General features: G+C 30.8%; 2 protein-coding genes across 10 annotated transcripts; both read left to right on the top strand.

Moving 5' to 3' along the window:
* The first annotated feature begins 508 nt into the window (after nucleotides 1-508).
* Nucleotides 509-3,334, top strand: LOC146885741 (transcription termination factor MTERF15, mitochondrial-like). 7 transcript variants are annotated; one of them, XR_014995666.1, is made up of 3 exons: nucleotides 509-691; nucleotides 2,036-2,130; nucleotides 3,084-3,334. XR_014995666.1 is itself a non-coding variant. In XM_085674421.1 (1 exon), the coding sequence occupies exon 1, from the start codon at nucleotides 727-729 to the stop codon at nucleotides 1,864-1,866; it is 1,140 nt and encodes a 379-aa protein (XP_085530547.1). In that variant the 5' UTR covers nucleotides 512-726; the 3' UTR covers nucleotides 1,867-2,029. The 7 variants fall into 7 exon arrangements, 1 of the variants encoding a protein (XP_085530547.1); XR_014995665.1 differs by having other exon boundaries at nucleotides 2,791-3,334; XR_014995664.1 differs by having other exon boundaries at nucleotides 510-691; nucleotides 2,780-3,334.
* Nucleotides 3,335-9,739: 6,405 nt separating this feature from the next.
* Nucleotides 9,740-13,933, top strand: LOC114189074 (uncharacterized). Of its 3 annotated transcripts, XM_028077779.2 has the most exons (10): nucleotides 9,741-9,932; nucleotides 10,643-10,748; nucleotides 11,081-11,264; nucleotides 11,378-11,466; nucleotides 11,550-11,688; nucleotides 12,193-12,267; nucleotides 12,425-12,546; nucleotides 12,628-12,703; nucleotides 13,231-13,290; nucleotides 13,641-13,933. In XM_028077779.2, exons 3-10 carry the CDS (start codon nucleotides 11,133-11,135, stop codon nucleotides 13,767-13,769), a joined length of 822 nt encoding a protein of 273 aa, XP_027933580.1. In that variant the 5' UTR covers nucleotides 9,741-9,932; nucleotides 10,643-10,748; nucleotides 11,081-11,132; the 3' UTR covers nucleotides 13,770-13,933. The 3 variants fall into 3 exon arrangements, with proteins under 3 accessions (XP_085530679.1, XP_085530680.1, XP_027933580.1); XM_085674553.1 differs by lacking the exon at nucleotides 10,643-10,748 and having other exon boundaries at nucleotides 9,740-9,932; XM_085674554.1 differs by lacking the exon at nucleotides 13,231-13,290 and having other exon boundaries at nucleotides 9,740-9,932.
* Nucleotides 13,934-15,720: the final 1,787 nt, after the last annotated feature.

Here is a 15,720-nt window from a genome sequence, read left to right as displayed (position 1 = left end):
CATCAACCTTCGCCCTTGAACGACTCAAATTGACCTTTGGTTTGAACTGACTCGTCTCGACCTATAATCTAGGTTGATTTACTCGACCTATAATCTGGGTTGATTTACTCGACCTATAATCTGGGTTGATTTACTCGACCTTCAGTTTAAGTAAGCCTAGGTCGACCCTTTGGTTCGAGGAGTTTAAGCTTGACCTTCACATGAACTGATTCATCATGATGCTTCAACCCGAGTTGACTTGCCTCAACCTTGACCCATTTGACTAAACTTTCATCTTGGACCGACTTAACTCAACCTATAGCGTGAACTGACTCGGCTCAACCTTTGACCCAACTAACTTGACTTGATTTAGTCATCGATTGTCTTAACTCAACCTAATTCTTAACTGCATCGACTCAACTTATATGCACCTTAATTTTAAATTTTCAAAATTATTCAAATCTAAATCTAATTCAAATCCAACTAAATTTAGATCTTATGAATTGGATTTCACAATTTAAATATTTTTTCCAAGGGTCGGAGACAGAAAAATGAGGCAAGAAGGTTCACTAAACGACATCGTTTTGCTCGTTCTGAACCGCTCGTAGGTTCTTTGATTCTCAAGCTCATGTTGTCAGCCTAGGTTGTTGAATTGAATCACTTTGAAACAGCGAAGCCGCGAAGCAGAATACTGCAAACTGGTAACAACTAGGTGAGTCATTGATCAAATATCATTATTGGTTACAGATGCACCATTTTCTGCTTGCTAGATTAACAACTAGGACTCCTCACTTTGGTGTTCTTTGTCACAATGTCATTCTTTTCTTCAATTCACGCACTTTATCTGTGTCAAACACAAATCATCACAAAGGTGGCACCTTTAATGCATTTAGCATCATCAATTCATGTGGGTTGTCCCCTGAAAAGGCACTGGAAATCTCCAAAAGGTTGAAATTGAAAAACCCAGATGGGGCAAATGCTGCAATTGATCTTCTCAGGAACCATGGGTTCTCAGAGAGCCAGCTATGTAGCCTTGTAAAGAAATTCCCTTCCGTGCTTTTGTCAAATTCAGACAAGATCCTTTTGCCAAAACTCAAGTTCTTTCGTTCTATTGGGTTTTCAGCCACTGACCTTCCCAAATTCCTCGTTATGAAACCTACATTTCTGAAATCAAGCTTGGAGAAAACCATTATCCCTTGTTATGGGGTAATCAGAAGTCTAGTTCGCAATGATAATGAAGCAGTTTCCACTTTAAAGCATGGGCTGTGGCACTGTAGCAGCAATGTGGTGAATAATTCACTTCCAAACATAGAGGCTTTGAGACAGCTTGGTCTGCCTCAAAGCTCCATTTCTCTCCTGGTAGCCAATTTTCCTAGTGTCACATTTATGAAGCATGCAAAGTTTGTTGAAGCTGTGGAGAAAGTGAGGGAACTGGGGTTTGATCCTTCGAAAACAAATTTTGTTATGGCACTAAAAGTTTTTGCAGATATGAGTGAAGCATCATGGAAATCGAAGTTCGAGGTTTTGGAGAAGTGTGGCTGGTCAAGTGATGTCTTTCTTTTAGCTTTCAAGAAGCATCCCCAGTTTATGGTCTCATCAGAACACAAGATTCTGAAAATAATGAGCTTTTTGATGAAGGATATGGGTTTGGCACCCAAAGAAATTGCTAGATGCCCTGCGCTTCTTAAATGCAACTTGGAGAAGACAGTTATCCCTAGATTTGCAGTGGTTAAAATTTTGAAGAGAAGGGGTTTGGTAAAGAGTGATTTGCAAATAAGTACCTTTATTAAGATCAGTGAGAAATTGTTTTTGAAGAAATATGTGACTCGATTTCAGAGTCATGAGCCATTAGTTTTGGCTGCATACAAAGGTCAGAAGTCAAATTGATCATCTGATTATACTTTAGGATTGGAACATTTTTGTTGGCTAGAAATTGCCTTTTAATTTTTTGTGACTTTCATTATATGTTATGCTACAGATTGTGGTTGTTCTGTTTTATTTGAATAGGCAGAGAACTTTAAATGAAGATTCATAAGATTGATGAATTGTTGTGCAGTTAACTTGTAAATGTCATCGGCAGATGGTAGCTAATTTTTTATTAAGGCCTGCAAAGGATGCAAAGGATGCAAAGGACCATGTGTGCATTTCCTTGTGAGTATTATGTCTCTAATCCTTATACCATTCTCCATCTCACAATTTATGATATAATATTAAGGACTAAATATGTTTTTAGTATCTGAACTTTGACGCAAAATTAGAATTTGTCTCCACTCGAAATTTTGATATATTTTAGTCTCAAAACTTTAAAAATGAATAGATACAGTCATTTTAACTCAATTTCTTTATATATTTTTTACATGTCAAATACATTTTCTAGCTGACATTGAAGCGGGAATATGTCAATCGGTGTAAACAACTTAAATGCTAGCATGAAACACGTTTGACATGTCAAAATTTTTTTACCGTAATTGAGTGAAAATGACTATAAATGACTATAGTCATTCATTTTTTAAGTTTGGGAACTAAGATTTATCAAAGTTTTACACTGGGACGAAGTCTAATTTTGTATCAAAGTTCAGGGACTAAAAGCTAATTTCGCGTCAAAGTTCAGGGACTAAAAACTAATGTTAATGATCTTCAAGTTTGACATACAACTTTATTAGTTGAAAATTTCCTTTCTTTGTTAACTTGTGTTGACAATAGCCCAATGTACTAACTGGATTTTAGCTTCTCAACATAGTAATCTACACAATAACAATCTTTATCGGTTGTTGGCTTGTTATCTGACAAATGGAATCAGTTTATTTGTAGCAAATGTGAGGGTCTCCAATTTGCATATGCTGCTAAAATTGAGAGTGTACCAAGTTAAACCTTGCTTCTCATATTGTGTAAGTTTTTTAGTTGGTTGGTGCAATTAAGTGATTGTATAGTATATACATGTAAGACAACTATTGTCATTTACTTGATGATAATATTACACTTTGAACTATTTATGAGACTAGATTATCCTTTAGAATCTGGGAGCACCAACATTGCAGCTGTTTTAATTCTGAAGTTTATTTGGAGAAATGTATGTTTTAACTAGCCTTATCAATCCTTGTTAGGGATGAAACTCAATAATTCAATAAAGTATTTGCTCTAGCTTTGGCACAGTTTTGCTACCATTATTTTTAATCTGCTGCACTTTGAGAAGCACTCTGATACTCCAAAGGGTAATTTGACTCTCCCAGATGAAGTAGTGATCCTTTGCAGTTGCTCAGAATGGTAATATTTGTTCTTGAAGTTTCATTTTTTGTACATGGAAACTTCATTGCAACCAGTTATAAATAAAGATTATTGTTTTCCATTTGTTAAATGACTTGTATATGTTTCAAGTTGATGTAAAATGAGCATGTTTTGATATTTTTCCTTTCCATTTTATCCCTTAAAATTTTCAAATTAATAGTTTTAGTTCTCGTAAAGTGAGCAAAATTGGTCTTGTTTATTGTAAAATATATTTTTTTATTTCAGTCCTCTAAAATTTGAAATTATTATTTTTGTCCCTAAAGTTCATTTTAAAGTAAATAAATAAAAAATATGTATGAAGTATTGCATGTTGACATTGTATAACACTAAAAAAAATTATAATTATATTTATGAAGGTTAAAATTTCAAATATTAATTATTAAAAACAGTGACAAATTAAATTTCTTACAATTAAAATAATTATCGATGTTATATATGTTAAAAAAATTCTGAGTTGGTACTTTTGCTAAAGAAAACAAAAGTTCCTGTTGTTGAAACGTAACAGAAAATTTACTTTTATTTTCTGACTTATCATATTTTGAAAATTAAAAAGTATTATAAAATATATAATATTTTTATTATTAAAAGTGATTAAATCAATAACTTATTAATACAATCTAATTTGACAAAGTAAATAATTAAATCTATTATAAATCATTCCATATGTTTTACCAATAGTTTACCTAACAAAATAATGTTAATATGATGGGTTCAAGTACAAAATTATCCTAATATATATATATCAAATCAATTTATTAAATCCAAAAGTTTAATAAGATAAAAATTATTGAAGATTCTCCTCATGATGTAAGTTGTAAGTACATTGTCCAATATATACACTATCTTGTGATCTTTATTTGGCTTGACAGACGAAGTCTTCTTAAGAAAAGATAAAAGAACAGTACAATTGAAAACATAATTGTATTGAGGAGATGTTTTCATCTCACTACTAGAAAGATCTTGTAAAGCTTGTGTATACATCAATGATATCTTGAAAGACATGCAACGCAACTAGAACTAGCTCATTTGGACACTTGTAAAAAAAGTTATGATCTAAACAATCACCAAATGTGTTGAAAAATCAACATTTTTTCGCTAGTGCCTTGCGGCATCAAGGCAATGCCGGGTGATCGAGGCGTGGTTCGGGACTGTCAAGGGATTAGAAAATAGATGATGGAATCATGCCCGCCCATGATCTTTAAAGAGATCTTAAATTAGCTTCAGATAGTGGAATAAGATTTTTTTTTTTAATTTTTGTAATGTTTTTGTTTGGGCTTTTATTGGACCTTTAGTTGTGTTGGGCTTTTTGGTGTTTTGGTCCATAGTATATAAGCTCTTATGAGATACATTTGTATTCAAATTTGAGTATTATGAAACAGAGAGTTTTTCTCTCAAGTCTCGAGGTTCTCCTTAGAACCATCAATCCTTATCTTGAATCTCCGATTCAAAATGGCGAATCTTCCTCACTTATCTTAGAACGTCCTCCAAGTGACATGATTTCCTATCGTTCCGCAAAACCCCCAATCGACGTCTTCCATTTTCTCCCATTTTTGTTCGAGACGAATTTTCACCTCCAAATCCGAGACGATCCTTCATCACTAGGCGGCAACGATAACAAAAAATTCTTCTTTAAGATGCATCAGGCAATAATAAATGTCATCGGGTGATACCAAAACTGGGAGTAGGTGCCTAGTGGTAGTTTGGATGCGCTGGGTGGTGTGCAACTGCTGAAAACTACCTAAAACACACATTTCTAAGCTAAGATTGAAAGATAAAAGGAATAAAGATGCTTAGGGAGTGCAATAAGCTTCAACATGAAGGTATAGAAATTGAGTTATCACCACCACAATTTTCATACACAAATTTTAATTTTTGTTTGGCAACAATAAATGCCGCTGGGCGATACCAAAACAGGGAGTAAACACATGGTGGCAGTTTGGATGCGCTGGGTGGTGTGTAGCTGCTGAAAACTACCTAAAACACACATATCTAAGCTAAGATTAAAAGATAAAAGAAACAAAGGTGCTAAGGGAGTGCAATAAGCTTCAATATGAAGGTATAGAAATTGAGTTATCACCACCATAATCTTCATACACAAATTTTAAATTTTGTTTTGCTCCTAAGTTTTAAAAATTTAGGGACTGTGCATTTAGGGCGGAGGAGAAGAAAATGGAGAAAATGTAGGAATGCCCAAAAGCTTAAGAAACGTGAATAGTCTGCTTAGGAGGAAGCAACATTAACACGAAATTATGCTTCTCTAAATCACCGACAATCATAACATTCTATTCAATCACAATGATTAGAAGTGGAAGGTGTAACCCTGATTGGAAGTGATTAGAAGAGGAAGTGGAAGGTGTGCCCTTGGTGTTAATTGAAAGTGGAGAAAAAATGAAGAAGATGATGAATTGTTGGGTGGAAAGGTGTTTGAGAGGATGAAAGTGGATGAATGATTGACAAAAATGGATGATTGAGAAGAGAGAGAAAGAGAGAGAGTGTGTGGAAGGGTAGAGAGGAAGAGGATAATGAAGGTGAATGAGGGTGATAATTGTTGGTATCGCGCAATGGAATGACTAAACAAGGGTAAAAAACCAAGAGGGAGGTGAATTGGATTTTTATAAGTCTTGACAGGTTTTAAAAATTTTCCTCAAAATTTAATTGATTAACTTAAAATAACAGTTACTTTAAAACCAAGTGTAGATAAATAAAGAGGTTAAGGGAAGAAGATGCACACTGATATTTATACTGGTTCAAATCAAAAGACTCCACGTCCAGTTGTTAATATCTTAAACAAAGAGATTAACTCAATCACTATAATAATCAGATTACAATAGATTATAAAAGAGTAAGGATTAGAAAACACCTCTCTTGAACAACCACAAGAGATGAACAAAAGCTCCCCCTGAATCACACAAAGGATGACCAGCTTTCCTAGCAACAGCACAACACTCAATCTTTTAAGAACTTTACTTAGAAAAAGTTATCACTCACTCACACTAGGCTTTTCAAAGCTATTTTTAAGAAACTCACAGAGTAACACTTTGCAGTCACAACACAAGAACTCTGAATCTTAAAAAGGTAGTTTGAAGTTTGGAAACTGAGTTCTATTTAAAGAGATTTTCGCAAGCTGAGTTAGAAATGAAGAGTTTAGCTGAAACTGCCAAGGATAATCAATTACCATTTAAGATAATCGATTATTCCAGTGATTTTCGAAAACAAAGTCTTATAGTGTTAATCGATTACCCAAAATGGTAATCGATTATCTCATGAACAAATTTGAACAAATATTTTTATAACTGCCAGTGGTAATCGATTACCAGAAATGGTAATCGATTATTTCAAGTCGTTTTTTCAAGAACCAAGTTATAACTGTCAGTGATAATCGATTACCATTCGTGGTAATCAATTATCTTAAGTGGGTTTTGAAAAATAGAATTTTTTGAGTTGGTAATCGATTATTATAAGTTGTTAATCGATTACCATACTGATTTTTGCGAAAAAAAGAGTTTCTCTCAAAGGAGTTGCGAGCTGGCTATTGTTCTAACAATTTTGCACCTAACTAGAAAAAGTTTAAGTCTATTATAATAAGAATCTTTAAACATAAACTATATTGTCTTCAATATCTTCAAGTGTTTTCTTCAGCATCTTTATCATCATCAAAATCTTTTAATCAATCTTTGTGCACTAATTGAAAATGGAGAAAAAATGAAGAAGATGATGAATTGTTGGGTGGAAAGGTGTTTGAGAGGATGAAAGTGGATGAGTGATTGACAAAAATGGATGATTGAGAAGAGAGAGAGAGAGTGGAAGCGTAGAGAGGAAGAGGATAATGAAGTTGAATAGGGGTGATAATGAAAGAGGTGGGATGGGGACGAGTTTCACTATTTCATACCCATTCCTAGAGAAAAACTTCATCCCCATCTTTATACCCAAACATAATGTGTATCAAATTTTTGTCATCTCCATCTCCACCAGATAACGAGTATATACTCGTACGAGTACCCATATCCACTTTCTTACTATTTCAATATTAATTAATTAATTTTATACAATAATAAAAAAATTACGGTATAAGAAACATAATATTATCAAATATTCAATATTAAAAAGAGGGTATTCTTGTTTCTTCAATATCAAATATTTAGAAAGAAATTATAATTGTATACATTTCAAATTAAAATATCAAATAAAATTTCACAAGAGGCAAAATATTTATTAAATTTGTAAACGTTAATGTTACATAATTGACAAAATTTAAAAATATTTTAAAAAATATATAAAAGGAAAAAAATATTTACTTCAATTTTTTTAAATTCTAATGAAATCTATTTTTTGTGCATTAATAAAAATTAGGGTTAAATATGTTTTGATCCCTTAACTTTCAGTGAAAATTGAAATTAGTCACTCTTTGAAACTTTGCCCCAATTTAGTCCCCTAACTTTAGAAATTGATGGATTTAATCATTTTAACCATACTTTGTTAAGTTTATTTGACGTTTCAAACGTGTTTTTCAGCTAACATTGAAGCGAAAATATGTCGAACAGTATAAACAACTCAAATGATATCATGAAACGTGTCTGAAACGTCAAAAAAACTTACAAATTTGGGTTAAAATGACTAAATTAATGTATTTTTAAAGTTAGGGGACTAAACTACTCTACAGTTTCGAAGATGGACTAATTCTAATTTTCATTCAAAAGTAAGGGACCAAAAACATATTTAATCTTAAAGATTATAATACATCACTTGATCAAAATCAGACAAAGAACAAAGATTAAACTAATAATAATTAAAATTTAACATAGATATTTTATCTTCTGAACTTCAATATCGTGGTGATAAAAAATATTCATGGCAATTACATTAAATAGTTATATTGTAGTAAATAAAATTTATTTATGTAATTATAGTGATAAAATTACAGGTATGATAATAAGTTAGAAAATAAAAATAATTACATAAAAAAATATCAAAACCATATTCTACACGATACAAATAAACAACAAATAAAAATATTGAAAAAAAAAACGATCAAATGGAAACAATTTAATAGACTGTTGAATGAAATCGCATAAAGAAAAACAAATGCATACTTAAGGGTATGATAAGATGAAAAAGAGATTTAAGAAAATTTTTCAAATATCAAGCTAGTTGAATGGTTGAGAGATAATAAAATTTGATAGTCTTAAAGAAGATAAATTTCAAATGGAACACAAATTAATAATAATAGAGTAAAGATGATAAGTTTTTTATGCTACTAAACACTTAAATTGATAGTGTTAAAGATTCTCATGTGAAAAGAAAATATACAATAAATAAAAATATTAAAAAAGAGTTGAAATATTTAAATGTGAGAAAATAAAATATATTTAATTGAAATACGTCATTGAAACATAATTGCACAAAAGTTGTGATAAGAGAAAAAATATCCTGAAAATATGAATGAATTTTATGACAAGTCGAAATAAAATATAAAAAATATAATGTATTGCTTGAAAGTTTTTTAAGAATTTCCATCGTGTTAGTGCGTTTGGTCACTTGACCCATGTTTATACGAGAAGAGAAAGAAGTAAGAGGTTTAGAATTATCCTTAACAAACATGTAAAAAATTATGACTTTATGACTTGATTATAAACTACTAACATAATCCTTAAAAGATAATAAACCGGAAATCAATTACAATACAACGTTCACATCAAATCATACCAAATAATACGTTACTAATTTTTATATATATATATATATATATATATATATATATATATATATATATATATAAAAGATTGCTTAATAGATTATGAGTAGATATAACAATTTGATCTAGTTCGCCTTACGTGGTTTAGAAAAAAAAAACTCACAAAAATCTTCCATTAAAGAAATTCATATGGCCAAAATCCCGACAAAAATTCTCTGGACCAAGGTCACTTCATGAGTTTTTTCTTTTTAACATAAAATATATATTCTAGTTTTTTAAGATATTTTTTTCTTGAAAATCTAAAACAATTAGTATTAAATTTCTTTTCTTAAAACTTCAACTAAAGACTTTATCTACTTGGACATTGAGCATACCCTCTCTCCCTCTCTCTCCGCGAAGTAAACTTAGTTTCTAAATTTAAAGCACGAGAGAGTATGTATTTAACACCTAACTTGTTTTACTCACAAGCTACTTCTAAATTTTGGAGGTGTAGAAAATTTAAAGAGCTTGAGAGAAAATGGATAGTATGTTCCATATGTCCATTTTTATGTTACCTATGCTTGTGAGAAAAGTAAAGACTATGGATGGGTTGGAAAATGATTAAACCTTATATGATTTTCCAATTCTGCATCACATAACCTATCATCAAGGCGAAGGTCATTTTTCTTTAAAATACTAAAATAGTAAAAACCAATAGTTAGGGATTCACAAAATAAAATAAAAAAATGCCCTTAGTAATTTGTATCATATTATTCTCGAAAATAATATTAAACTAAAACACAAAAGTAATGGTTGGCGGTTATGTAACGATTCTGTTGGGCGTCTCAATCTAATAACTTGATCATGTTCATCCTTCTAGGGTTCCATAATTCCCCAAATTAATTTACGCGTTTCTGAATGAATCTCAAAACACGCAGTATAAGATCTCGATTCTTCATAGCTTGGATTCCTCCACTGCACAGCATCGTTCCACAGGGTACGGTGTTTTGATCCTTATTCCAAACACACAAATTTCACATCTCATGTTCTGTTGATTGGGACATTTAGATTGTGCTAGTTGTTTCATTCACAATATTTTGGAATCTTAAGAGGTTTTGAATTGGAGTGTAATGCTGTACTTTAAAAGGTCGATTTTGTTGGTGATTTATTTCTTTTAATTTTTTTAATCGCAAAATGTCAATTTAAAATGTCGAAGTTTTATTACTAAATGGTTTTTTTGTCCTTGAGATTCATTAATTTGTACATGTATTTATCTTCTTTCCATGGCTCGGAAATTTTGAGTGGGCGATTTTTGTTATTTATACATTTTTGAATTATCTGCTTTGCATACTTCACTGTTAACTTGTGTTCAGAAGACTAGCTTGATTCAGTTATTTGGAGTGGTAACTAATCAAGCATATTTTAGTTGTTTAGTGTTATTATCCTTAATAATTCCATTGTTTTCATGAACTGAGTTTATGATTGAAGCATATTAGAGTCTCATTTTCCTTCTAGCATCTCAAAATGAATAATGCATTCTATTGCAATGAGATTTTACTGGTTTTCATTCCTTTGCTTTCGTTGGTTGGAGAATTATTGATATTGTTGCTGATAGTTTTTGTTATTTATTTTCACAATGCTGAGAAGCTGCATTTGGAAAATGGAATATAGATTTTTTATCCTTTGGTGAAAATTTGTTATGTACAGACACAGTGAGGATCAAGGAGAAGATTGTTTTCAGGGCTTATTCTCTTTGATGTGCTTGGGTGGTTTCGTCCTGGGAATCACCTTGTTAACCAGGCTAAGAGATATGGTATTCTGTATTGTTTTCTATAGTGATGATACCTTATTCTGCTATTCTTTGCTTGCCATAACCTGTTTCTAAGAAAAATTAATCACTTAATTAGTCTTCAGATATATTTGTATCTTGTAAGTAGAAATTTTCTATCAGTTGAAGAGATAGAAAAGAAAAAAAAAAAACTTGTGGAATCTTGGGGAGACTATGTTTAAAAAACCTGTTCTCATTTGTCCTTTTTCATGAACACTGATAACTTTTGTGGAGCTTTTTGTGATCCTTAAGCTCCATGTTTTGATGTATCCTATGATGTTTATTTTTTCAATATCTTGTATTTGTTCATGTAATAGGTGACTGGAGGTGGAAAGAAGAAGAGCGTATAATATTTTGAAGAGTGTTGCAATGACTTCCGTTGAAAATATGACATTCAAATCATACCAGGACAGGGCTAATTTGTTTGTGAAGGAATATTTACTAGCAGACTCTCTGATTCCATATACTTCTGTTATCAGTGGCATGTTAGCTTGCAAGATGGTATTCACATTTGTAAAATGTTGTCATTCTAATTTCTTCAAGAATGTCTCGTAAGACACATTAAGGTTATCATGGTTTCACAATCTTTAATTATTTCCTTTCATGTTTTTCAGGTCTTCGATCTTACTCAGTTTCTTGGTTCTAATTACTTTAAGATCCATTCCAACTTCTCCAAAGTCCAACGTATTGAGTGGAATAACCGGTGACTGGATACTATTGAGTAGAAAAGCTCTTCTGCTTTGCTCAGTCAAACAAGATGTTAATAGAATTTTGTTCTTTGTGCAGTGCTGTATCAACTACACATGCCATTTTCATAACAACTATATCATTGTACTTGGTGTTTTGTTCAACTCTATTTCGGGACAACTCTTCTTCTGAACTTGTTACTGTTCGAAGGTCTACATTGACAACTTTTGCACTGGGGGTAAGAGCAATCTGAGTTAAACTATGGAGTCTATATTCTTATTCCTTCATATCTTTTGATGGGGCTGAGTAGTTATTTTCCTGTTAAAATGGAGTTCCACTGCATGTGATAGTAAAGAATTTCAAATGTTATAAATTCGCATGTTGGGAAAAAACCAAAAGAATCTCATCCTGAGATGTTAAAGAAGATTCATTCTAGAGCCGAGAAAATAATGCATGTTGCATCAGATCCTCAATCACCTATCCTTCCATTACCATACCATTCTGTCTTTTCCATAATCTGTTTTTGCGTCGCTCTTCTCATTTTCTTGGTCTATATATGCTTCTAATATTTCCTTTTCCAGATATTCATGATATTTTTTACTTGTAACGATTGAGATTGGCTTTTTGAATTGTTCTCTTCTTGGTTATCCTGATCCATTCAATAATCTCATTTTTTGATCTGCATCACTTTGTTTTATCTGGTGAAGTCTTTATTTACTATGTTTGATATTTATTGTAACAGGTTTCTGTTGGGTACTTCATTTCTGATCTAGGGACGATACTATGGTTTTTTCCTTCTCTTGGTGGATATGAGTATGTAAGGATAATATATTTTTGACGTGCAAAGTTTCATCCAACATGTCTCATAAAGTTGAACTATCTTATTCAATTTTAAGATATTTCACTTGATAGGAACCCTGCTGGAGATGATTATGGTCGGGGTTTAACCTGACTTCATATTAACATTGGTTCAGGTGATTCATCATCTGTTGTCTTTAGTAGCAGTAGCGTACTCAATGTTGAGTGGGGAAGGACAGCTTTACACGTTCATGGTCCTCATCTCTGAGACAACTACTCCAGGGATCAATTTGAGATGGTAAATTTTTCTCTGTTAGTTGAATTCTAGTAACTCATAATATTTTTCTGTATCTTTGTTAATGTTGTGGTGTCTGTGAAGGTATCTTGATGTAGCTGGAATGAAAAAATCTAAAGCTTATCTCATCAATGGGGTTGTAATATTCATTTCTTGGCTGGTGAGTCAGTAGTTTGTTTGAAATACATACATGTACGTATGTTCACACACATACACGTGGAAATATACTAAGTTTTTATACCGTCATCCAATCAAGCATTATCATATTTTCGAGGGTGAAATATGTTTTTAATTCCTAAAATTTAACATAGAGTTGAATTTGTTCCTGTCTCAAACTTTGATGCAGTTTTGTTCCTAAACTTTAAAAATGAGTAGATATAGTCCTTCCAACCTAGTTGCGTTAAATTTTTTTGATGTGTTAAACGCATTTTAGGATGTCTCTTGAGTTGTTTACACTGCTTTTACACGTTCCAACTCAAATGCCAGTTTGGAACACCGTTTAACAAGCCTAAACATGTTAATGCCATTAGGTTAAAAGTTTGAGGACAAAAATGTATCAAAGTTTGAAATAAGGACGAATTTGAATTTTAGATTCAAGTTTAAAAACTAAAAACATATTTAATCTAAGGTTGGTTGAATTCGTTTTCTTATCTTATGGGATTGCTTACCAAAATGGTCCATCTGTAGGTTGCTAGAATACTTCTGTTCATATACATGTTTTACCACGTGTACTTGCACTTTGATCAGGTAATAACTGTTCTCGCCCTGAATTTAAAATTTTTCTGCTGTGTTGTGTGCTTCATGGTAGCACATTTTGCCATTCAATTCTTGGCCTCTTAAAACTCAAAATATGCCTGCACATTATTGTTTACTTGCATTTGTGTCTTGTTTTTAACTTTTTAATTACAAAAGTACCAGCTTGTTTTCAATCTATATCATGTTTTCAAAGATTTGTTAGGAAGCAACAAATTGAAGAAAAAAAGTGCTTTCAATGTTACTTGTACAAATATCAGGAAAACAATTTTTGTCTTATTTTCTGGTAAAAACAATGTGGTTTGTAATGGTAAGCATCACAGGTTTGTGAAATTATTCAACAGGTTGAGCAGATGCACCCTTTTGGGCAGATACTAGTTGTTGTTGTGCCAGTGGTGCTATCTGTTATGAACTTGGTTTGGTTTGCAAAGATTATCAAAGGGTTGAGGAAGACATTGGCAAAGAGACAGTAAAATAATCTTGTTAGAGAAAATTTTTGAAGAAAATGTATAGGTTAACACTACCCATGTTGATATCAACCTCACATTGCTTCCCATGTGGATCTGAACTAATTGTATAAACTTTTCTGTTTTTTAATATTTATAAATATATAGACCAGAGTGAGTTACATGCAACATAGTTAAGTTTTATATTTTCCATTCATTTCTTATTCTTATTCATTTTATTTTTATTTAATGGTTCTAGATCTTTTTAATGACATTATTTGTACTTTGACAAATAATTTTTCAATTAATTAACATTACTTATGTCATAAATAGTCTAATATACACTTTTACGTGAGAAAATGCCACATTAATAGTCTTTTCCTTAAATTAAGAGTGTAAAAGAAAACTAATAATTAATATATTGAAATGTTCATATATTTCTTATAAGAATGTTTAATTCATTTATTTCTATAAAGACTAAAATTTATTTAAGATTAATATCCTAAAAACTTAAACTAACAATCCTAGTCAAGAATATTCATATAGCTACATATATTTGTATAAATCTGAAAATACTAGTAAGAACATGTATCTTCTTAATTTTATTTATTTGCCATTACCTATGAGCTCAGATCAAGTATAATCATTCACTTAAAAAATATTTACAATACCATAAAACTATATACATACTGCTTACAATAAATATATATATATATATATATATATATATATATATATATATATAATGTATATCATAAAACACATATCACAATAAATGTATCAATTATATAAACATATAATCTCCATTTATCAATATTTCACTAAAGGAAACATCACTTGAACAAAGTGAAAATTTGTTGTTCTATTGAATATCTATTTTATTTTTGCTTTAGTGAAATCCCCCATTTAAGAAAAATGTAAATCAAAACAAAAACTTATGTAGAATTGTAAAACAGGTTTGATATGTCATAATATCAATAAAATATCTCTCAACCTTTCGATATAAATCGAACGTCATTATATACCTATTTTATATTTCATAACATCAATAACCTTTTTATAACTTCAATTGACTACTTAAAAAGCTCAAGTTCAAACTAAAGCAAACATTTTAATTCATTCTTAATTTTACCCACTTCTTTTTCATCAATTTCTTCTTCTAACAATACTCATTTCTCAATATTTTAAAAGTGAGTAAAAAAGAAAAAAAGAAGAGATGAATAGATCAAATCTTGTATTTAGTAAAATTAATTTAACTTGACAAATTTAGTTCCAAATCTGAAATTTATTAATGAAAATGACCTAAATGTGATTTGAATACAAAATTTTCAATTAAAGTAAAAGAAACTAAGTTTATAAAATAACTTGAGAAATAATATATATATATATATATATATATATATATATATATATTAGCACTCTATAATTTAGATATATTTATTTAAATTAATTACTAAAAATAGTAATATATAAAGTATAATTGTTTTAAGTCAAATTATTGTCTTACGCCAATTGTAAGATGACAATGGATCGGTCAGACATGAATAGTGTCTACCGACCATCCAATCCACATAAGAAAAAATGATTGGTAACTCATTCCATTAACTATTGGTCACATGTTTAAAAAAAATGGCAAATTTTTTTAATTTTGTGGGTATCCACATATATGTATAGATACTCAAACCTGTTTCGTTAATGAAGGGGTACTAGTTTTCTTGCTTCCTTCATGTACTCATTTAAGATGTCCTTTTACTATTCATGGCAAATTTTATTGTGTATATCCACGAGTATGGATATTTTTTCCATTCTTGTCTAAAAGTTATCAGCCCAATGATTTAATAAAAAGTAAGTTAAAAAGGTATTATTTCATCATTTTCTTCATGTTCAATATTGTTTTCTTTGTTCTTTATGTACAGTGAATCCCAATTTTCTTTCTCTTACATCCTTTATGAATCCTAAATTAAAGTTTTTTTTTTTC

Source organism: Vigna unguiculata, chromosome 6 (assembly GCF_037176805.1).
Source record: "Vigna unguiculata cultivar grain cowpea cultivar isolate G323 ecotype 2 chromosome 6, ASM3717680v1, whole genome shotgun sequence".
Lineage (NCBI taxonomy): Eukaryota > Viridiplantae > Streptophyta > Magnoliopsida > Fabales > Fabaceae > Vigna > Vigna unguiculata.
Note: the sequence above shows the minus strand (reverse complement) of the source record. Positions and strands in the feature narration are given on the sequence as shown.